This window comes from Nerophis ophidion, linkage group LG16 (assembly GCF_033978795.1).
Source record: "Nerophis ophidion isolate RoL-2023_Sa linkage group LG16, RoL_Noph_v1.0, whole genome shotgun sequence".
Taxonomy (NCBI): domain Eukaryota; kingdom Metazoa; phylum Chordata; class Actinopteri; order Syngnathiformes; family Syngnathidae; genus Nerophis; species Nerophis ophidion.
This window is the reverse complement of record NC_084626.1, coordinates 6,411,635-6,434,593: the sequence shown is the minus strand read 5'-3', so window position 1 is coordinate 6,434,593 and position 22,959 is coordinate 6,411,635. Positions and strand designations below refer to the sequence as shown.

At 42.2% G+C, this 22,959-nt stretch overlaps 2 protein-coding genes across 4 annotated transcripts in view; one reads left to right on the top strand and one right to left on the bottom strand.

Moving 5' to 3' along the window:
- The first annotated feature begins 429 nt into the window (after positions 1–429).
- On the top strand, positions 430–4,944 carry spcs1 (signal peptidase complex subunit 1). The gene is made up of 4 exons (XM_061922650.1): positions 430–583; positions 910–969; positions 4,520–4,606; positions 4,685–4,944. The coding sequence occupies exons 1-4, from the start codon at positions 545–547 to the stop codon at positions 4,808–4,810; spliced, it is 312 nt and encodes a 103-aa protein (XP_061778634.1). The 5' UTR covers positions 430–544; the 3' UTR covers positions 4,811–4,944.
- nek4 (NIMA-related kinase 4) overlaps positions 4,686–22,959 on the bottom strand; it is a 39,296-nt gene continuing 21,022 nt past the window's right edge. For 2 of the 3 annotated variants that reach the window (XM_061922647.1, XM_061922648.1), the window contains 8 exons: positions 20,353–20,490; positions 20,124–20,288; positions 13,744–13,810; positions 13,562–13,662; positions 8,086–8,174; positions 7,794–7,990; positions 7,589–7,722; positions 4,686–5,686 (listed from right to left, as the gene is read on the bottom strand). In XM_061922647.1, the coding sequence (XP_061778631.1) occupies positions 5,588–5,686; positions 7,589–7,722; positions 7,794–7,990; positions 8,086–8,174; positions 13,562–13,662; positions 13,744–13,810; positions 20,124–20,288; positions 20,353–20,490 (990 nt within the window). In that variant the 3' untranslated portion in view covers positions 4,686–5,587. Of the gene's footprint in view, positions 5,687–7,575; positions 7,723–7,793; positions 7,991–8,085; positions 8,175–13,561; positions 13,663–13,743; positions 13,811–20,123; positions 20,289–20,352; positions 20,491–22,959 lie in introns of all 3 variants that reach the window. The other variant, XM_061922649.1, reaches the window with a different exon arrangement.

Here is a 22,959-nt window from a genome sequence, read left to right as displayed (position 1 = left end):
TATTGTCCACGATCGATCACGTTTTATTTTTTTCACTTCCTTGTTTTTCTGCTTTTTTTTTCACCTTTATTTATAAATGTCAACATTTACCTACTGATGAGAAACACAAATCAAAAAGAATTACAAAAACAGTACAAAACAGCACCAGGGGGTTGTTAATTCAAAGTAACTCAAATAGGATACAAAAAATATTCATATAATAAACAAAGTGCAAAGCCACATAGGCTCACTCAATTTCAGTAAATAACTTAAATTTGGAACACAGCATCGTCGTTTTCACCGATTTTTTGTTGCTAGAGATAGATAGTTTTTTAATGTTAAGGCACAAAATTCCGGAAAGAAACTTACATTTATGAATATAAAACTGTATCACGTTTTAAATAAATACAAAACTCTATCACGTTTTAAATAAACCACAACCTAGCGTATTGCATGACGTCATCTAAAAGAGTCGGGCGCTAAAGGAGTCGCATTAACATGACGTCTCCTTTTCTTGCCGGAAATCTAATCGGTTAGGTTGTCGTGTCTCAAGTCGAAGAAAAAAATGAGACTGTCTATATTTAACTCGTTGCCCACTCATATGGTAAACTTTACATTTTTTTGTCACGTTTGCTATTGTATCATGACCCAAATGTGCTCTAAACTAGCCTGGTATTTAATAGCTTAACGCGTGGCGATCCCAAGGAGAGTGATGCTAAATTGTCACAGCTAATAGCGACTACAGAGTACACCTGAGCTTTTTTTTTTTTAGCTTTGGCATTGAGTGACTATTCTTTTCTTAAAAAAACATTTCATTTTTGTTTGTCCTAATTCTTATTTAACGTTGTTCGGCATGTCCCGCTTCTGTAAAATACCTGCGTTAGTTATGAATCACGGTCCGATGGAGCTGATTCTTTTCATTCTATCCAGGACTATAAAGGTCAGAAATTGGCGGAACAGATTTTCCAAGGAATAATTCTCATCTCTGCGGTAAGTTAGCACCAATGACGTGCGGTGAGGTTTATAGCTGCTGAGGCACTGACTAATCAGAATCATCCATCCATTTCCTACCGCTTATTCCCTCTTGGGGTGTCGGGGGGCGCTGGCGCCTATCTCAGCTACAATCGGGCGGAAGGCGGGGTACACCCTGGACAAGTCGCAAACACAGATAGATAGACAACATTCACACACTAGGGCCAATTTTAGTGTTGCCAATCAACCTACCCCCAGGTGCATTTCTTTGGATCAGATTTACAAATATACAGTATGCGCTCTGCGCAGATTATTTGCCATTCGATTGGAAGCAGTTTACGGGTTATGTTTCATTTCTGAATTCTTTACACATCCAAACTGTCTCCCACAAAATGAGCATTTCATTAAAAACGAAACAAAGATAATGTTATCGCCGTCTTACCTTTACTTATAAATGAAGTCCATGCGCCGGTCCTTCTGGATAAAAATAGCCGTCACTTTCTGGTAAAAGTCCTTCACTTCCTTCAGTTTTAAAAGTCTTATAAGAGTTCAACATAGTCGTCGCGATTAGCAGAGCTCCTACTCTCATCATTTTGTTGTAAGCACAACACTGATGGTGCGCAATTTGCTAAATGCGCAACTGCATTTTGAAAATTTAATGTCAAATCAAATCAAATGTTTATTGGATTCATCACTAACCTTTTTAGCTGAGAGAGCCATATATTTTAAAAAGTATTTCCGTGAGAGCCATATAATATTTATTTTAAGACTGAATACAACTATTGTTCTATCTTATTTCAATTATTGTGCAGAAATATTGGGAAATACATATCATAGCAACATAATGCCTTTATTTCACAGAAAAGAGCAATTCGTATCATTTTTAAAGTACGATATAGAGACCACACAAATCCTTTCATTAGGTCAGGATTACTAAAACTAAAATACATTGTAGAATTTAATACTCTATTAATGATGTTCGAAGTGAGAAATAAAATTATTCCGAAGGACATACAAAAGTTATGTGTTCACATCTGAAGATGAGAACCACAGAAGTCCGTATGACTTTAAACATCCAAGAGTGCGAATAAATTTGAAACAAATGTGCTTGTCTGTTGCTGGTTTGAAAGCATGGAATTCTCTAAACAAAGACTTAAAAAGCTGTAAGGATATATTTGTTTTTAAAAAGAGTTATAAAAAGAGAAAACTGGAATTTTATCAAATTTTGATTTAGATTGGACGTGTCATTGTGAAAATGCTTAAAGGAAAATCGGAAAGTATGTTGGAGTTCGGGTGTTGTTGGAAGGAACAGTTATAAAGTCATCTAAAATAATTTGTGTTAAAAAGGGGGCAGATAAATATAAGAATATTATTCTTCCATCTGCTCCTTTCTGGTCATGGAAATGTATAAGAAACAAAAAAACAATGAAAGTGTCAATTGTACGTGGCTTTTATATATGTATTTTCATGAAAGGAATAAATATAAATGATGATGATGATTGACTAAATGCATGCATTTTTAAGTAAGTCCAACATTTTTAGAGTATATTAAGTCTCTTATTCTTTTTAATAACATTGTTATTCTGAAGCTAACCAACAATAAATAAAATACTTTTTACCATTAATGCGACTTCTTGAACAGGTGCCGTAGAACCGGATGGATGGATTAAAATGCATGCGAATCTTTTATATTTTGAACGTTATTTCTAACACTGTGATTACCGACGGAATTATTCATTACTTACCGTGTTTAGCAATGTCAGCTAAGATTTATCTGAGAGCCAGGTGCAGTCATCAAAAGAGCCACATCTGGCTCTATAGCCATAGGTTCCCTACCCCTGCTCTACAGTTTACATCCACGACAGAAGTACTGACTAAACTACTATACCACAACCTGGTTTACTATTTATAAAATATAAAAATGAAGGGTTACCTTGAACTTGAAATAGGCCGCCCGGCCTGAATCCACACTTGGTAGTAGTTTAGTCAGTAATCCAATAAACATTTGATTTGATTTGACATTAAATTTGAAAATTGCGCGCCATTGGTATTGTGCATACAACAATTTCCACGAAATGTGAGCAGTTGTTTGGCGAGGCAGCAGGTCGCATTGATGACATCTTTTAAAATCTCCCGGTTCTCTTTTACCTTAGCATATTGGACACTGATGTTGAGTCGCCGCTGTTCATCCAAATCCAAGTCCATCCTCGTCATCCTAAACGTTTTTAGCGCGATCCCGCTTTAAATATGAGCGGCCAAACGCCCTTGTTTGGTGAGGCTTCTCTGCAAATTCTTTAGGTCACAAAATCCCATTTGAGTCCACACAGTTCCACAGGTTGAAAAAAGAAGGCAAGGAAAGCAGAAAAGGCGGTTACTTGCAGAACATCCACAAAGCGAGTCTTTTTACGTGTACCACTCCGTTTGGAATGTGCGAGTAACTTTCCGTCCTGCTGATTGAAACAAACCATTCAGCTCAGGTGTTGGTCTTCCTTTAGTAATTATCTCCTGCTTCACTTCAAAGTCCACTTTAGAAAACTGTTTAAGTGCAGAAATGTAGTCATCCATGTTTAAAGTCGGGGTGCCCGAGACGGAAAAAATAAGTCGTTGCGGCACTTACCCGCTGAGGCCACCGTATGTCTGGAATCATGAGTGCCCCGCCCCTATCGTGAGGCACGATAACTGTTTGCCTCACCTCAGACTTTTTTCTCCGCCGTTTTGATGTCTCAACCAACACACAAAACATGTTACTCGCTGCGGCACTTGACTCGCTTACGCCAACATATGTCTCTGATCATGAGCGCCCCTATCGTGAGACACGAGAACTGTGTGCCTCACCTCAGACCAGTGTTAATTTTGTTGCCGAAAAATTTTCGTCATAGTTATCGTCATCGACCTTTTTTTTCTTGAAGCGACATTTACAGTCGAATCACCCCGAAATCCACACACAGGTAAGCATTTTCCACAACATACAACTCACTCGACGTTATCCCGTTTATTACACGGCTTACTCGTGAAATACTAAATCTGAGACATGATTTTCATCAAAATACGACTTGTATTGGTGATTTTTCCGCTGTTTTGCTTTGACTTTCAGAAATTGAAGGGAAAGTTTAGTCGAATAAATCTACTGTAGTTTGTCGACTATAATCTTATGTTATTTCGTCAACTATAACTAGACTAAAAATAAAACAATTTAAATAACTAAAATATGACTAAAACTAAATTACATTTTAGTCAAAAGACTATGACTAAAACTAAATCAAATTTTGCTGTCAAAATTAACACTGCCTCAGACTTTTTTCTCTGCCACCAGACAAGAACGCGCTCTGACGGCACATCAGACAGAGAGATTGCAAAAATTCAGCGATTTTTAAGAAAAAAATCATCCAAATTGGTGAAGTTAAATGAAAATTAAAAACAATAACAATTATTTTATCTTTATATCTTTTATTTCTTTGCATGATCACAGGTGAGGCACTGCCTCCCCTGACCGCACGTCACTGGTTAGCACACACATTCAGCACATTTTGTCGTGTAGGTATGATGTCACCTGATGTTGTCTCTGCAGGTGATTGGGTTTGTGTACGGTCTGATCATTCAACAGTTTGGGTGGACTGTATACATAGTTCTGGCTGGATTTGTTATTTCCTGCTTTGTAAGTTTATTTCTTAATACATCTGAACTTTTTACCAAAATACTGCATGTCCTAAATCAAATGTTTATCTATTCTAAGCTGACCCTGCCTCCGTGGCCAATGTACAGAAAGAATCCCCTGCCCTGGCAGCCTGTTGTACCAGACAGCACTGCAGACTTCAGCCCAAAGACCCAGGAGAGTATGAAGAAAAAGAAGCACAAATAAGTGCCCCTCCATCATCTGGATATCTGTGCATCATTTTTATATAGTAAATCATTTTGTTCCAGTTACGCTTCATAAAGAAACAAAATATTACAGGGATGACTTCGATGTGTGTCCAATAAATTTTCAAAATCTGACTTGATTTGGTGTGTGTAGGGGAGAACTTTCCTGATACAAAAACCACAGCATTATAAATAATGGTCAAATTTGTGTTTTTTAGTGGAAGGATTAATCAGAAAGAATGTCTGTTAAAATCCATATTATGTGTATCAGACAAATTAAAATAACGTATCTGCAAAAGCTACAAAACAGCTACAACATACAGTAATATTTTGGCTCACAAGATAAATTAACTAAGTACTCTACTAGAGCAAGTCAAAAAACATTGATTAATTTCAATGTGATTGAAAATGTTTGCATAGGCGTTATAATAAACTACAACTAAAGGTACAAACCAAAGGTGTCCAAACTTGTTCCACTAAGGAATGCAATGTATTTAAGCTTTCTGAACAAAAACGTTGAATCCGAATTATAGATGACACAGCAAGTACGTGTAATAATTATATACCTCAATAATGAATTACATTTTTTACAATATATTGAGAACCAATTGAAAAAATAACCTGCACTCTGGACACCCCTGATGGAAGCAATAGTGTACAGTAATTCATATTCAAGTGTATGTCATCAATACCAACAAGCATCAATGTTTATAAAAGGAGTGTGATGGCACCTGCCTCTTTGGGGAAAGTGTCCATAAGAAAACATATTTTTCCCCCCCTAAACTTTGAAGGCTATCTCCTCAAAGAATTTCAGTTGTCTCACCATTACAGCATAATTTTGATACTTTTCATCGCCCATCTGCTGACGAAGACACACCTGCGATGCAAAAAACAAGTGTCAAATATCTTCTACTTGGTACTTTTTAAGCTTTGATCAACCAGACTAACAACTTTGCACACCGGACAAAAAGGTCAATATTGCTGATAGTAATATATATTGTGATGGGCATACTTTTCCACCTCAGCGTGGATTGTTAATTTAGGTATTCTCGTGTTTGGAACACAGTTTTTTTCAAGGCCAAATACAATGAATCCACTTGCTTATACACACATAGGATACTTCCTTGTTTTGATGACGAGAAGAGGTGCCAAGTACAAGATGGAGCGAAAGCAGAAGTACGTGTCAAAAACACACGCTAAGGTTAAGTTTTGGTTGCGATAGACTGAGGCCCAAGCAACTCTGCTTGGTAAGAGTAGCAGTATGGACACTGGAAAAAATAAAATAAAAAGATTAGCTTTTGGGAAAAAATATACTAAAAGCGGGTTACTTTTAATGTCAATGCAGCTAGTTAATTTTACTTGATAAGACATAATAAATTAAGAAATATATATCAGGAAAATAGCATGACTTTTAAACTAGAACTAAGTATTTTATTCTGAAAACAAGCATTCAGTTTAAATTTGATATAACCAGATTAAAATGCACCTCTAAGCTCATTTTCCATCCATTTTCTACCGCTTGTCCCTTACGGGGTCGAGGAGGGTGCTGGAACCTATCTCAGCTGCAATTGAGCAGAAGGCAGTGTACACCCTGGACAAGTCACCATCTCATCGCAGGGCCAACACAGATAGACAACATACTCACATTCACAAACCAGGGCTAATTTTAGTGTTGCCAATCAACCTATCCCCAGGTGCATTTCTTTGGAACTAACAATTCTTAAATCAAGCATTTTTAGGATGTTGCAGAATATTTACACATGACCAAAATAGTTATTTTCCCAATTTTAACATGCTTAAACTGGAATAGAAAACATATAATTAATCAAGCTAAAATTAAGATTAGGATGTAAAGTCAATGACTAAAAAAGGTAAATAGCTCTTAAAACTAGGGACATTCTAGAAATACAATTTTAAATCTTGGCAAGTAGCAAATAATTTGCAGCAACCAAAAGCATATGAGCAGTGGCACCATTTCAAGAGGACGTGCCAGACTTTGTAGAGCTCGGTCTTCACTCCAGCGCTAGTTTTGCTAACGTTTCACTGGAGAAACTCAATGTCACCAAGTATATCATTCTAATTTCTAGTCAAAATATCTAGACAAACACAAGTTAAAAGTCACAATCCCCTAAATTATGATCCATAAGAACTTTTTTTTTCAGCCAATAGCTTTTCTGAGGAAAAAATAACTACTCTTGAGCATCACAAGTTTTGTTTTAAGACACAAAACTTCACAATACTAGTAAGTACATATAATGTTTTAATTGCTAGTTTCCTATCTTTGGAAATTTTACCAAGACAATTTTGACTTTTTCCTTTGGCAGATTTTTTTTTCGCTCAGTACAAGCAAAAATAACAAAAAAAAATCTGGCAATGAAACAGATCAAAATTGTCTCTTCGTAAGATTTCCTGAAATAAGAAATCCGTAATAAAACTTATTATTAGTTATACTTACTAGTATTGTGAAGTTGTGTGTCTTTTAACAAACTTGCTATTCTCAAAAGTAGTATGTCCTCTGTTGCCATAAAAGTTATGTCTCACTGAATAATGAATATTCAGGGGAATGAGACTTGTTGAGATATTTTGACTGGAAATTAGAAATATATACTTGGGGAGATTGTGAGTTTTTCCAGCGTTTATGACTCCATTTGTAGACTAAACTGATGAACTTCAGTTCTAGTCTCCACGCTTCATTCAGACAGTTGTGCAATAAAAGAAACTGGAAAGACTTTGCCCTTCAAAGGGGAACCCCGAACAATGTCATACTTTTAAAGCATACTTCTCGTTTAATGTCATCCTCCTCCTCCATGATTTCCAGGACTTTATCCAACAGCTTGACTCCCAGGCCCTTCACCACATCTGTTCTCAGGATCTCGATGGCCCTCCTGATCTTGGCTGGACCTGATGACGAGCCTGCAAAAACAGAGTAGTCGTTAATGCCACACCACGTTGGCGAACTGGAGTTTGCCTGTATAGTATCTGACCTAGTGGAATTTCACCGAGTGACAGGTTCTCTGCTTCCTGCCGAGCTTTCCCGTGAAGCACCAGTGTGTCTCTGTACTTCCTGTTGAGTTTGAACTCTGGTAACGCAGAGGAGCCTAATTCTCTGTCTTCACTGACCATCCTTAAAGTTTGGGTCATCATGTGGACTAAATCTTGCATGTCTTTGGATTCAGCTTTTCTGCAGCGATGACAAAACAATTCACTAACCTTATTGGTGACCTTAGAATCACACAGTGTTCAATATTATGTACGTTCTCAGCTTCATTGCCTCACCTTTCTCTGCCATCTCCCTCTGAATGCTCTGTGGAGCTTGTGGACGAGTTGCACTCTTTGTCCATCCTTTGCTCCAGCATTTTTTCTTGCTACAAAAAACAACAAAGGTTTGGACGATTCTAACTTCCATTTTTACAACGGTACCATATTTTCTGTACCATAGGGCGCACCGGATTATTATGCGCATTAAAGTGGTCATATTATAATATTTTTATAAATGTAAAACATTTCCTTGTGGTCTACATAACATGTTATGGTGGTTCCTTGGTCAACATGTTGCATAGATGATGTTTTACAGATCACATTCAAGTCGCTTTCTGACAGTCGATTCAGGATGTGCTGTTATGTGGGCGGTCTTATTTACAAGGCTCATCTTTGGCAGCTTCTTCTCCCCGTCATCTTTGTTGTACGGTGTAGTGTGCAAGGACGGGGGTTGAAGAAGTGTCAAAAGATGGATCTAACTGTTTTAATCACATTCAGACTTTACTTCAATCAACAATGAGCAGCATCTTCCAATCCGTGGCTCACTAGTGCAACACGTGTGTCCCGTGAAAAACCGTCCGACCAGAACTCTCTAATAACCAAAGTTCCGTGGGTTCACCCCTTGGGAGGTGAGGGGAGCGCCCGGGATTCATTTTTGGTGATATAACCCCCAATTCCAATCAGGTTCCAATTGATGCTGAGTACCAAGCAAGGAAGTAACGGGTCCCATTTTTATAGTCTTTGGTATAACTCGGCCGGGGTTTGAACTCACAACCTACCGACCTCAGGGCAGACTAGGTCACTGAGTAGGTAGTTTTTAGCACTTCCATAGCGAGATATAAGTTAGAAATGTACTCTACTTTATATTATAAATGGCAACAGCAGTGGGTGACAAGAAGATAGTAGAAAAGAAGAATCTTATCGACGACAGCATCGTCACGACTTACAGTGCCGGACGTGCGCAAATTTTCAGGACTTATGCAGACCTCAAATACACAGCAGGTACCAGAAGGTAAGACAAAGTTGGTTTTGCATAATACTGTGAAACAAAACGCCAGACAATAAGTCTGCTAATGGCTTACACACACACACACACACACACACACACACACACGCACACGCACACGCACACACACCATAGCAATACTTGTATCTCTGACTACGGTAGCCGTAATGGGCCGTCAATTCATCAAGCGGTGCGGTTTCAAAATAATAAAAAAACATTTTGACATATTTTTGAGTGCCGTCTGCAATGTTCTTTATTTTTAATGTAACATTGAGTTTGCGTGTTCTCCCCGTGACTGCGTGGGTTCCCTCCGGGTACTCCGGCTTCCTCCCACCTCCAAAGACAGGCACCTGGGGATAGGTTGATTGGCAATACTAAATTGGCCCTGGTGTGTGAATGTGAGTGTGAATGTTGTCTATCTGTGTTGGCCCTGCAATGAGGTGGTAACTTGTCCAGGGTGTACCCCGCCTTCTGAACGAATGCAGCTGAGATAGGCTCCAGCACCCCCCACGACCCCGAAAGGGACAAGCGGTAGGAAATGGATGGATGGATGGATTTAAAGTATTGGTGTTGTTTACTGGTGTCATATTGTAGTCTACACATAGGTCTTATGTGTGACTACCAACTAACTACTGGTCACACTATCATTACACCATGTCCATCCATCCATCTTCCTCCGCTTATCCGAGGTCGGGTCGCGGGGCAGCAGCCTAAGCAGGGAAGCCCAGACGCTCCTCTCCCCAGCCACTTCGTCCAGCTCTTCCCGGGGAATCTCGAGGCGTTCCCAGGCCAGCCGGGAGACATAGTCTTCCCAATGTGTCCTGGGTCTTCCCCGTGGCCTCCTACCGGTCGGACGTGCCCGAAACACCTCCCTAGGGAGGCGTTCGGGTGGTATCCTGACCAGATGTTCGAACCACCTCATCTGGCTCCTCTCGATGTGGAGGAGCAGCAGCTTTACTTTGAGCTACTCCTGGATGGCAGAGCTTCTCACCCTATCTCTAAGGGAGAGCCCCGAAACCTGGTGGAGGAAACTCATTTCGGCCGCTTGTACCCATGATCTTGTCCTTTCGGTCATAACCCAAAACTCATGACCATAGGTGAGGATGGGAACGTAGATCGACCGGTAAATAAAGAGCTTATCCGAGGAGTCTTTTTCACGAGTGAGGGAAGAGTGGATCGTGATATCGACAAACGAATCGATACAGGGTCCGCATTACTGAAGACGCCGCACCGATCCGTTTGTCGATCTCACGATCCACTCTTCCCTCACTCGTGAACAAGACTCCAAGGTACTTGAACTCCTCCACTTGGGGCAGGGTCCCCCCCCAAACCGGAGATGGCACTCCACACTTTTCCGGGCGAGAACCATGGACTCGGACTTGGAGGTGCTGATTCTCATACCAGTCGCTTCACACTCGGCTGCAAATCGATCCAGTGAGAAGATCCTGGCCATGTGAAGCAATCAAAACAGAGACCTAATTCTGCAGCTACCAAACCGGATCCCCTCAACGCCTTGACTGCGCCAAGAAATTATGTCCATAAAAGTTATGAACAAAATCGGTGACAAAAGATAGCCTTGGCGGAGTCCAACCCTCACTGGAAACGGGTCCGACTTACTGCCGGCAATGCGGACCAAGCTCTGACACTGATCGTACAGGGAGCGAACTGCCACAATCAGACAGTCCGATATACCATACACTCTGAACACTCCCCACAGGACTTCCCGAGGGATACGGTCGAATGCCTTCTCCAAGTCCATCCATCCATCCATCCATCCATCATCTTCCGCTTATCCGAGGTCGGGTCGCGGGGGCAGCAGCCTAAGCAGGGAAGCCCAGACTTCCCTATCTCCAGCCACTTCGTCTAGCTCTTCCCGGGGGATCCCGAGGCGTTCCCAGGCCAGCCGGGAGACATAGTCTTTCCAACGTGTCCTGGGTCTTCCCCGTGGCCTCCTACCAGCTGGACGTGCCCTAAACACATCCCTAGGGAGGCGTTCGGGTGGCATCCTGACCAGATGCCCGAACCACCTCATCTGGCTCCTCTCGATGTGGAGGAGCAGCGGCTTTACGTTGAGCTCCTCCCGGATGGCAGAGCTTCTCACCCTATCTCTAAGGGAGAGCCCCGCCACCCGGCGGAGGAAACTCATTTCGGCCGCTTGTACCCGTGATCTTATCCTTTCGGTCATGACCCAAAGCTCATGACCATAGGTGAGGATGGGAACGTAGATCGACCGGTAAATTGAGAGCTTTGCCTTCCGGCTCAGCTCCTTCTTCACCACAACGGATCGATACAACGTCCGCATTACTGAAGACGCCGCACCGATCCGCCTGTCGATCTCACGATCCACTCTTCCCCCACTCGTGAACAAGACTCCTAGGTACTTGAACTCCTCCACTTGGGGCAGGGTCTCCTCCCCAACCCGGAGATGGCACTCCACCCTTTTCCGGGCTTCTCCAAGTCCACAAAGCAAATGTAGACTGGTTGGGCAAGCTCCCATGCACCATCAAGGACCCTGCCGAGAGTATAGAGCTGGTCCACAGTTCCACGACTAGGACGAAAAACCACACTGTTCCTTCTGAATCCGAGGTTAGAGTATCCGGCGTAGCCTCCTCTCCAGTACACCTGAATAGACCTTACCGGGAAGGCTGAGGAGTGTGATCCCACAATATTTGGGACACACCTTCCGGTTCCCCTTCTTAAAGAGAGGTACCACCACCCCGGTCTGCCAATCCAGAGGCACCGCCCCCGATGTCCACGCGATGCTGCAGAGTCTTGTCAACCAAGACAGCCCCACAGCATCCAGAGCCTTAAGGAACTCCGGGCGGATCTCATCTACCCACGGGGCCTTGCCGCCGAGGAGCTTTTTAACTACCTCAGCAACCTCAGCCCCAGAAATAGTAGAGCCCACCACAGATTCCCCAGGCACCACTTCCTCATAGGAGGACGTGTTGGTGGGATTGAGGAGGTCTTCGAAGTATTCCTTTCACCACTCCACAACATCCGCGGTTGAGGTCAGCAGAACACCATCCACATACACGGTGTGGACAGTGCACTGCTTTCCCTTCCTGAGGCGGCGGATGGTGGTCCAAAATTGCTTTGAAGACGTCCGGAAGTCATTTTCCATGGCTTCCCCGAACTCCTCCCATGTCCGAGTTTTTGCCTCCGCAACCGCTGAAGCCGCACACCGTTTGGCCTGTCGGTACCTGTCCGCTGCCTCCGGAGTTCTATGACCCAAAAGAACCCGGTAGGACTCCTTCTTCAGCTTGACGGCATCCCTCACCGCCAGTGTCCACCACCGGGTTCTCGAATTACCGCCACGACAGGCACCAACTACTTTGCGGCCACAGCTCCAATCAGCTGCCTCGACAATATAGGTGCGGAACATGGTCCACTCGGACTCAATGTCCAGTGCCTCCCTCGTGACATGTTCAAAGTTCTTCCGGAGGTGGGAATTGAAACTCTCTGACAGGAGACTCTGCCAGACGTTCCCAGCAGACCCTCACAATGCGTTTGGGCCTGCCAGGTCTGTCCAGCATCCTCCCCCACCATCGCCATTCTTCCCAATCACGCCTCTCCAGGTTTCACTGTCGCTGCCAACATGAGCGTTGAAGTCCCCCAGTAGGACAAGGGAATCACCCGGGGCAGCACTTTCCAGTACTCCCTCGAGTGTACCCAAAAAGGGTGTGTACTCTGAACTGCTGTTTGGTGCGTAATCACAAACAACAGTCAGGACCTGTCCCCCCACCCGAAGGCGGGGGGAGGGTACCCTCTCGTCCACTGGGTTGAACTCCAACGTGCAGGCTTTGAGCCGGGGGGCAACAAAAATTGCCACTCCAGCCCGTCGCCTCTCACTGGCGGCAAGGCCAGAAAGGTAGAGGGTCCAGCCCCTCTCGAGAGAAGACGCCCTTGCTGTGCGCCTAAGTGAGTCCGACTATATCCACCCGGAACTTCGCGCACTAGCTCAGGCTCCTTCCCCCCCAGTGAGGTGACGTTCCACGTCCCAAGAGCTAGCTTCTGTAGCCGAGGATCGGACTGCCAAGTGCCCTGCCTTTGGCTGTCGCCCAGCTCACATCACACCCGACCTCTATGGCCCCTGCTATGGGTGGTGAGCCCATTGGAGGGGTGACCCACGTTGCCACTTCGAGCTGTGCCCGGCCGGGCCCCATGGGAACAAGCCCGGCCATCAGGTGCTCCCCATCGTACCCCACCTCCGGGCCTGGCTCCAGAGGGGGGCCCCGGTGACCCACGTCCGGGCGAGGGAAGTCTGGGTCCATGATTTGTCTTCTTCTTAAAGGTCTTTGAGCAGCTCTTTGTCTGATCCCTCACCTCACCTTCATTACACCATGTACCAAATAAAATTGCTTTAAGATCAGTAAGCACAACCAAAATTATTCTGTACATTAGACGCACTGGGTTATAAGCAAGTTTTTGAGAAAATCAAAATGATTTTAAGTGCACCTTATAATCTGAAAAATACGGTAATCTTACTTTAGTGGTCTCAGTGGTGACATCTGAAACAGAGCTGGTTCCAGAAGAAATGTAGCGTTGAGCCTTGGAAGCGGTGACATCATAAGATGCTCTTGAGGCACCTTTAATAAAGATAAACCGGACCATTAACATAGGCGCTGGTGCTGTTGAAGTGTAAGGCTAAAACAGTAATATGCAAGTACCTGATTGGCAGGTAGTGTCTTGGGACTGCCTCAGTCGTCTTCTTTCTCTGGCAGATAAAGGACGCTCCTGAAAATGAACATTTGCATTTCAAAATATGGGTAATTTCCCAGGAAAATAAGAAATCGTTTTTCTGTTTTCTCTCCGATTGCGGTCCTGGACAGCAAATATCTACTCTACTATGCCGTCAGGGTAAAGATGAGAACATGTGACACAAGTGGGGAAGGCTGTACAAATGAACAACACTGGTTGCGGCTTGAAGAAGAGCCTCTAAACATGTGGACACTGTCCACCACATAGGCTGGGTCCTTCAAAGGGTGCAGACCCTGAAATTGGACACAACTCGAGGGTTGCTGAGGCCAAATAGACTGGAAGCTGGCCCGTCCCGGCTGTCGGCAGTACCAGAGAGGATTTTTTTTTCCATGGAAGGGAAAAAAAAAACATAAATGGGAAGATCCATCCTCCATCCATCCATTTTCTACCGCTTGTCCCGTTTGGGGTTCAATGGGAAGATACAGAAAGGAAATATGGGAGTTTCTCATGCATTATTGTGAGAAGTTCCATTTCAAAATGACACGCAAAATACTATCACAAAAATAAACCTATTGGGAAATTAAGTGGAAATCAAAACTCAGCGTAAATTAAGGCAGATTTTTTGATAGAATTTATCTGTTGGATCTTGGGTGCAGGGCCACCCCGGGCTAAACTGGGGTACAAGTCCCCCGGCCTCTTCCCATTACATTTTCTTTTTTAGATATGTGAATCGATTTTATTTTTTTCATATTTCTTTCTTTTATCAAACATGAATTAATACGATGAATGATTCATACCAAAACAAGTTAATGGGAAATATATTGTTCAAAATGATTTTTTTAGTGCAGAATAATAATTTTAACATTATTAAAACATAAATTACTGTATTTTCCGGACCATAGGGCATTATAAGGCGCACTGCCAATTAAAACGGGATTCTCGCTGCTGTGTTGGATCCGCTTTGGACTGGACTCTCGCGGCTGTGTTGGATCCATTATGGATTGAACTTTCACAGTATCATGTTAGACCCGCTCGACATCCATTGCTTTAGTCCTCTCCAAGGTTTCTCATAGTCATCATTGTCACCGACGTCCCACTGGGTGTGAGTTTTCTTTGCCCTTATGTGGGCCTACCGAGGATGTCGTAGTGGTTTGTGTTGTGGTTTATGCAGCCCTTTGAGACACTAGTGATTTAGGCTTATATAAGTAAACATTGATTGATTGATTGATATAAGGCGTACCGGATTATAGAGTGCATTAAAAGGAGTCATTTATTTATTTTTTTTCTAAATTGAAAACACTTTGTTGTGGTCTACATAACATGTAATGGTGGTTCTTTGGTCTACATGTTGCATAGATTATGTTTTACAGATCATCTTCTAGCCGCTTTCTGACAGTTGTTTCCGGATGCGCTGTTTTGTGAGCAGTCTTATTTACGTGGCTCACCTTCGGCAGCTTCTTCTCCCCGTCATCTTTGTTTTACCAGTGTAGCGTGCAAGGACTGGAGTGGAAGAAGTGTCAAAAGATGGAGCTAACTGTTTTAATGACATTCAGACTTTACTTAAATCAATAACGGCGCAGCATTTCCTCATCCGGAAACAACAACAAGGTGTGTCCTGTGAAAAGCCGTCCGACCAGAACTCTCTAATACCTTTTGGTCAACAGTATGTTTTAGCGCTTTCATGGCGAGTTGACTGAAAGATATAAGTAAGAACTTTACACTACTTTAGAAATGGCAACAGCAGAGGATGAATGTCCCATATCAAGAAGATAGAGAAAAATAAGAAGCTTATTGACTTCAGAGTTGCCACAGACTACAAAGGCGGATGCGCACATTTTTTAAAGATTTATGCGGATCCCAAATACAGATCAAAAGGTACCAGAAGGTAAGAGAAGTTGCTTTTGTATAATATTGCGAAACAAAATGCCAGATAATATGTCATACCTTATACACACAGCTTAATAATACTTGTATGTTTAATGCGTGACTATCAATCAAGCGGTGCGGCTTCATAGTTACCAAAGTCATACTAAAACATTTTGATAGATTTTTAAGCGCCGTGTGTAATATTCTATATTTTCAATGAAATATGATGTTTACTTGAGTCATATTGCCATCATATTGCAGTCTACATGTATCTCTTATGTTTGACTGCCAACTACTGGTCACACATGTAATTACACCATGTCCCAAATAAAGTTGCTTTCAGGTCGGTAAGCAAAACCGTAATTATTTCGTACATTCGGCGCACCGGGTTATTAGGCGCACAGTCAAATTTTTTGAAAAAAAATAAAATAAAATAAGGATTTTAGGTGTGTCATAGGCCCTGCGATGAGGTGGCGACTTGTCCAGGGTGTACCCCGCCTTCCGCCCGATTGTAGCTGAGATAGGCGCCAGCGCCCCCCGCAACCCCAAAAGGGAATAAGCGGTAGAAAATGGATGGATGGATGGATGGGTGTGTCATAGTCCGGAAAATACGGTATAAACATAAAAAAATTATAAACCAGGTTTTCCCCTTAATGTAATCGATCGTAGCGCACCGCCACACCTTAAAAATATTTTATTTTTTACGTGAAAACAAATTAAATATTAAAGCTGCAAGCAGCGTTAAACAGGCCGTCGCCCCCGCTGCACTGCGGGGTTCACACGAGTCGGCCAGCACGCATGATGCTTGCGGTCACGTCTTTCCCAATGCCCTGACCCACCATCAAAAGTTTCAGGAAGATCGGAGCATGTGTAAGGAAGTTATTACTGTTACAGTTTTTCCACCACAAGGGGGGGAAAAAGGCACCGTAGTAGTCATGCAGTTGCATCCCACCCAACACCCCGGTTCACCAACAAACATTTCAAGAAGATTGAAGCATGTGAAAGGAAGTTGTGACAGTTACTATTTTTTACCACAAGCGATAAGGGCACGACCCATCGAAGCAAAGTTTGGCGCCATACCATGACCACATCTTATGGTGTAGGAAAAATTAGTTCACAATTTATCATCGCTTATATGTGTAGTATCTGATCCGCTCAGTGGCCTTATGGTTAGAATGTCCGCCCTGAAATCGGTAGGTCGTGAGTTGAAACCCCCGCCGAGATCATACCAAAGACTATATAAATGGGACCCATTACCTCCCGACTTGGCACTCAGCATCAAGGGTTGGAATTGGGGGTTAAATCCCGAGCGTGGCCACCGCTGCTGCTCACTACTCCCCTCACCTCTCAGGGGGTGAAACAAGGGGATGGGTCAAATGCAGAAGGTAATTTCACCACACCGTGTGTGTGTGACTATCAGTGGTATTTTAACTTTAACTTCATCTGTAATTTTAACCGTTATTCTTAGTGATTCTCCTAGTCCCCAAGGAGGAGTTCGTGAACGTACGACCCCTTTTTTTTTGCTGCAAAATGGAAGATGATCACCAAGATAGCCGATTTCCTGTTCATTTTCAGGTATGGGTTCCTGAGACTATTATGTGCGTCCCGTTATGATAGACGCTTCCTGCAATCTTTGTGTTGATACGTAAAACTGGTAGGAGAGGCTATTTTTTTTCTAAGTATAAAGGTGGATGTAGAGAGCCAATTTTGAAATTAAGATTCTTGGAACCTCAAAATATAAAATGTTTTGCCACACCTGATGCGCCTGCTAAATATGGGGACATTTCGTGCATGTTAAAGGGTCTTACAAAAGGCGTCTAAACGTATGGAAGAAAAAACTCAGCAACTTCAATGGGGCCCTTGCGGGCCTTGCTCCACGGCTCGGGCCCTGATAAAGTATTTGAGCTTCCAAAAAAGTCACAACGCCCGACGCTATTTGTAACTTTTATTGCCAATCTTATGCTGACAACCAGCCCAATGGCAAAACACACTACCAACATCGATACCTCATTCTCCGTCAATCCACCTTTAGGCACGGCTGTGTTAACAATCATGAGAACAATGAACATCGAATTTAAATTATACGAACACTATTGTTTACACACTATTTACTAGTGATGCAGCGAAAATTTGGCCGCCAAAAAAAGACTGACCACCGCTGCCGAAACAGTATGTTGGGATGACGTAAGCAAGACGCACGGGATTGTCTGCAGCGGAGGCAGCATGTCTGCAATGTGGACATATTTTAATATACCCCAGATATATTTGCAGACAGCGTTCTACAAAATGTGCAAATATTAAGAGGACATCAAGGAGAGAAAGTCCAACCGGAGCAGCGGCAAGTGTGACGAGGGACAGAAGTAGAGTCTCTAAACGCGAACACAGTCTATAATAAGACCAGAAAAAAGATGCTAGATTTGTTGTTAGTCGTTTATAATAAAGCAAAAGTCACGAAAGGCATTGTACACTGGAAAAACCCTCAACAAAGTACTTTGTAGAATAAACAGACACGTGACAATCGAACGCTGACCTACTTTTTTCTATTGCACCGGCGGGTTGCGACCGCTCAGTTCGAGTTGATTAGCCATGTGCGTCGTGGTTTTCTCTATTTAGGTTTATTTGTGTACCAATTGACGAGCACATAGGTTGACGACGAAGTTCGCATTTTCCGGAAGTTCGTCGACACCTGTATGAAAACGACGAAAAATTCTACGTCGCAAGATCGTAAAGAAATATACACGAAGATAAGTTAATATCACGTTACTTATACATACTAGCGTTTTTATATGTCTTTAAAAACCTGAAATATGAAGTCAGTCTGTAAATTCCATAATGTTTTTGAACATCCCTTCGAGGCGGCAGCCATGACGCTCCCTGCCATCATTTGTGTAACATTTCATTCTAAACTCCACTATGGCCAGGGAGTATCACAGTATATCCATCCATTTTCTACCGCTTATTCCCTTTCGGGGTCGCGGGGGGCGCTGGCGCCTATCTCAGCTACAATCGGGCGGAAGGCGGGGTACACCCTGGACAAGTCGCCACCTCATCGCAGGGCCAACACAGATAGACAGACAACATTCACACTCACATTCACACACTAGGGCCAATTTAGTGTTGCCAATCAACCTATCCCCAGGTGCATGTCTTTGGAAGTGGGAGGAAGCCGGAGTACCCGGAGGGAACCCACGCATTCACGGGGAGAACATGCAAACTCCACACAGAAAGATCCCGAGCCTGGATTTGAACCCAGGACTGCAGGACCTTCGTATTGTGAGGCAGACGCACTAACCCCTCTGCCACCGTGAAAAGTATAATGCACACTTATTTGCTCTAAATAGCATTTTAGGACATTTTTAATGCAAATAGATTGTTTTAGATTGCCTTTTCAAAAAGGTACCCTTTGTTGAAAACCCTATTTAAAAATATGTATGTTTAGAGCTATTGTTGTGGTAAATGTAACGTTGCAACGCAACTTATTGAATGATTAAAAATGAAATATTATTTTTTCCATTATTGATTTTCTTTGGCTTATTTAACTAATACATTTACTTTCCATTTCATGCATTTATGACGAATAAGGGAGCAATGTTGTTTCAAAGTTCACTTTGCTAAATACAGGTCACACATTTCTCTATGTCTTAATGGATAATCCAGGAAAAAAAGCAATTAGTTTTTCAACTTTAAAAATTCATAGCTTTTTTTTATTTTTGGCCAATCACAATGGTGACATTTTTTTATATATATATATATATATATATTGCATTTGAAATGTTTTGTCATGTACCTACAAAAGCAGCAACAATCAAAAAAAAGAGCAAAACGATATAAAAAAAAATATGTGATGAGGTGGCGACTTGTGCTGCTGAGATAAGCTACAACACCCCCCGCGACCCCGAAAGGGACAAGTGGTATAAAATGAATGGATGTGCCAACACTAATAATAAAACAGATTTTTTTTAAATGTATGATTTGATGCCAGAGTCTAGTTATTTTTCCCGATGTTTATTACACTGTGGAACTAAATACAGACGGACAAAATGAAAGAAAAGATGTTAGCAGCACAACTTCCGGTTTTGATCAGTGTCACAATAAAGCGCACATTTTACAATAAAAGCAATCTTGCCAGTAGATTTTTTTTTGCCTTTTTAAAGAAAATCATATCATTACAACAAATTACCTTAATTACACGATGACATCATGGTAACCACACCCACCCCACGCTCTGAACCACACCCCCACTGCCACAGGTTCTTGGCAATCTAGGGGGAAACTGTAAACCTTCCTAAATCAACTATGCCATTTTGCCATTTTCTTGGTGGGGTTGACATAGCGGGAAGCGGCTGAGAATATATGTGTGTGGTAAAATTTCATATGGAGCACCTTGTCATTCATGATTTGGAGTTTTAAATGCATATCTTAACCATATCTTCGGCCCTGCTTGGATGTAAACCTGTTAAAAATGATGATGCAAGTCTCATACCTGTGGTATAAGGAATGGTCCGTCCCCAGAAGAATAAACAGCCTTCGGGATCACCCTCGCATTAGCTTTCTTGCTCTCAGTGTCCTTGTTTCTCTTCCTCACCTCCGTTGCTGCCGTTTCAGAAGCAGGAGGTGGAGGCAGAGGCCTGGGAGCTGCCGCTTCAGGCTGAAGAAATAAAATCAAGGATTTTGAAATGCTTTTGTCAATATTTAGTCACCGAGCTCTTTACCATTTCCTGAACACCGTTGGTCCGGCCTTTGCTCCTCCCACTTTGTTGATGTATGCCGACAGGTTCCGTTGTGGTCACAAATGGAGCATTCAGACCTGGTGTGTTGATTAGTGAGGGACACTCTTCTTCAATAGGTTCCTAAACAGACACAATTACTGAAGCATATTTGAAAACCTCTTTTATCATTCTTATGAGGCAAAAAAAAGGGTCAAAGAATTAATACGTGTTCTTTATTTTATGTCCTGTCCAGCCACTCAGCCAACTCATATTGTTGGTGTAGACAAGGCCTGGGCAATTATTTTGCGTCGGGGGGCCGAATTTAGAGAAAAAATTGTGTCCTGGGGCCAGAATATCAATTTCTAGGAACACTAATACAAAACCTCACAATAATGTATGAATCCTAAAAACTTTATGACGGACCGCCTTATAAAACGGAATGAGACACCCAGAATGTACAAACCCTGTTTCCATATGAGTTGGGAAATTGTGTTAGATGTAAATATAAACGGAATACAATGATTTGCAAATCCTTTTCAACCCATATTCAGTTGAATATGCTACAAAGACAAGATATTTGATGTTCAAACTGATAAACTTATTTTTTTTTTTTGTGCAAATAGTCATTAACTATAGAATTTGATGCCAGCAACACGTGACAAAGAAGTTGAGAAAGGTGGCAATAAATACTGATTAAGTTGAAAAATGCTCATGAAACACTTATTTGGAACATCCCACAGGTGTGCAGGCTAATTGGGAACAGGTGGGTGCCATGATTGGGTATAAAAACAGCTTTCCAAAAAATGCTCAGTCTTTCACAAGAAAGGATGGGGCGAGGTACACCCCGTAAGTCCACAACTGCGTGAGCAAATAGTCAAACAGTTTAAGAACAACGTTTCCCAAAGTGCAATCGGAAGAAATTTAGGGATTTCAACATCTACATTCATAATATCATCAAAAGGTTCAAGGAATCTGGAGAAATCACTCCACGTAAGCGGCATGGCTGGAAACCAATATTGAATGACCGTGACCTACGATCCCTCAGACGGCACTGTATCAAAAAATGACATAAATCTCTAAAGGATAACCTTACAAGGGCTCAGGAACACTTCAGAAAACCACTGTCACTAAATAGAGTTTGTCGTATGTAAGTGCAAGTTAAAGCTCTACTATGCAAAGCGAAAGCCATTTATCAACAACATCCAGAAACGCCGCCGGCTTCTTTGGGCCCGAGATCATCTAAGATGGACTGATGCAAAGTGGAAAAGTGTTCTGTGGTCTGATGAGTCCACATTTCAAATTGTTTTTGGAAATATTTGACATCATGTCATCCGGACCAAAGGGGAAGCGAACCATCCAGACTGTTATTGACGCAAAGTTCAAAAGCCAGCATCTGTAATGGTATGGGGGTGCATAAGTGCTCAAGGCATGGGTAACTTACACATCTGTGAAGGCACCATTAATGCTGAAAGATACATACAAGTTTTGGAACAATATATGCTTCCTTTTAAGCGCCGACTTTTTCATTGGCGCCCTTGCTTATTTCAGTAAGACAATGCCAAGCCACATTCAGCACGTGTTACAACAACGTGGCTTCGTAAAAAAAAGAGTGCGGGTACTTTCTTGGCCCGCCTGCAGTCCAGACCTGTCACCCATCGAAAATGTGTGGCGCATTATGAAGCGTAAAATACGACAACAAGACCCCGGACTATTGAACGACTGAAGCTCTACATAAAACAAGAATGGGAAAGAATTCCACTTTCAAAGCTTCAACAATTAGTTTCCTCAGTTCCCAAACGTTTATTGAGTGTTGTTAAAAGAAAAGATGATGTAACACAGTGGTGAATATGCCCTTTCCCAACTACTTTGGCACGTGTTGCAGCCATGAAAGTGTAGGTTAATTATTATTTGCACAAAAAAAAAAGTTAAAGAGTTTAAACATCAAATATCTTGTCTTTGTAGTACATTCAATTGAATATGGGTTGAAAAGAATTTGCAAATAATTGTATTCCATTTATATTTACATCTAATACAATTTCCCAACTCATAAGGAAACAGGGTTTGTACATGAAATTAAAGAATGTGGAATTTACAATATTAACTATGAACAATAAAACACCTAATATTGACAACAATGAACATCACACCCCCTCTCAATCGACATATTTTCCAATGAAGCAAATTGCAACAAACAGCAAAATATGAACGGAAAGGGTAAAAGAAAACCCACCGACAATCTGATCCATCCTTAAGCTTTACAACTTTGTAATAAAAATCTCCTTCCGCGTCTGTCCCTGACACCCACATTTCAGGCTGGCCCCTCTGGAAACACTCTGTGGAAACACTACCCACCCTGAGCTGTTGTGACTTAGATTACCATTGTAACTATTATATAATGCAAAATTGCAGATTACAGCCATTGAAAAACAATGTATAGTTAAAGACATGGTAATTTGAAAACATCACTGCACATTGTAATGGGGGCTACAGTTTCGATCTTAAAGATATAAAAAAATATATTTGGTAATGTCCGGCGGGCCAGATTTAAAAGCTTAATGGGCCGCATGCGGCCTCGGGCCTTAATTTGCCCAGGTCTGGTGTAGATGATCA

Excerpts from the sequence above, each read along its gene's own strand:
- spcs1 (XM_061922650.1), top strand. The coding sequence starts at position 545 with ATGAGACTGTCTATATTTAACTCGTTGCCCACTCATATG. Across the intron at positions 970-4,519 it reads GAATAATTCTCATCTCTGCG|GTGATTGGGTTTGTGTACGG; the intron begins GTAAGTTAGCAC and ends TTGTCTCTGCAG. Across the intron at positions 4,607-4,684 it reads GATTTGTTATTTCCTGCTTT|CTGACCCTGCCTCCGTGGCC; the intron begins GTAAGTTTATTT and ends ATCTATTCTAAG.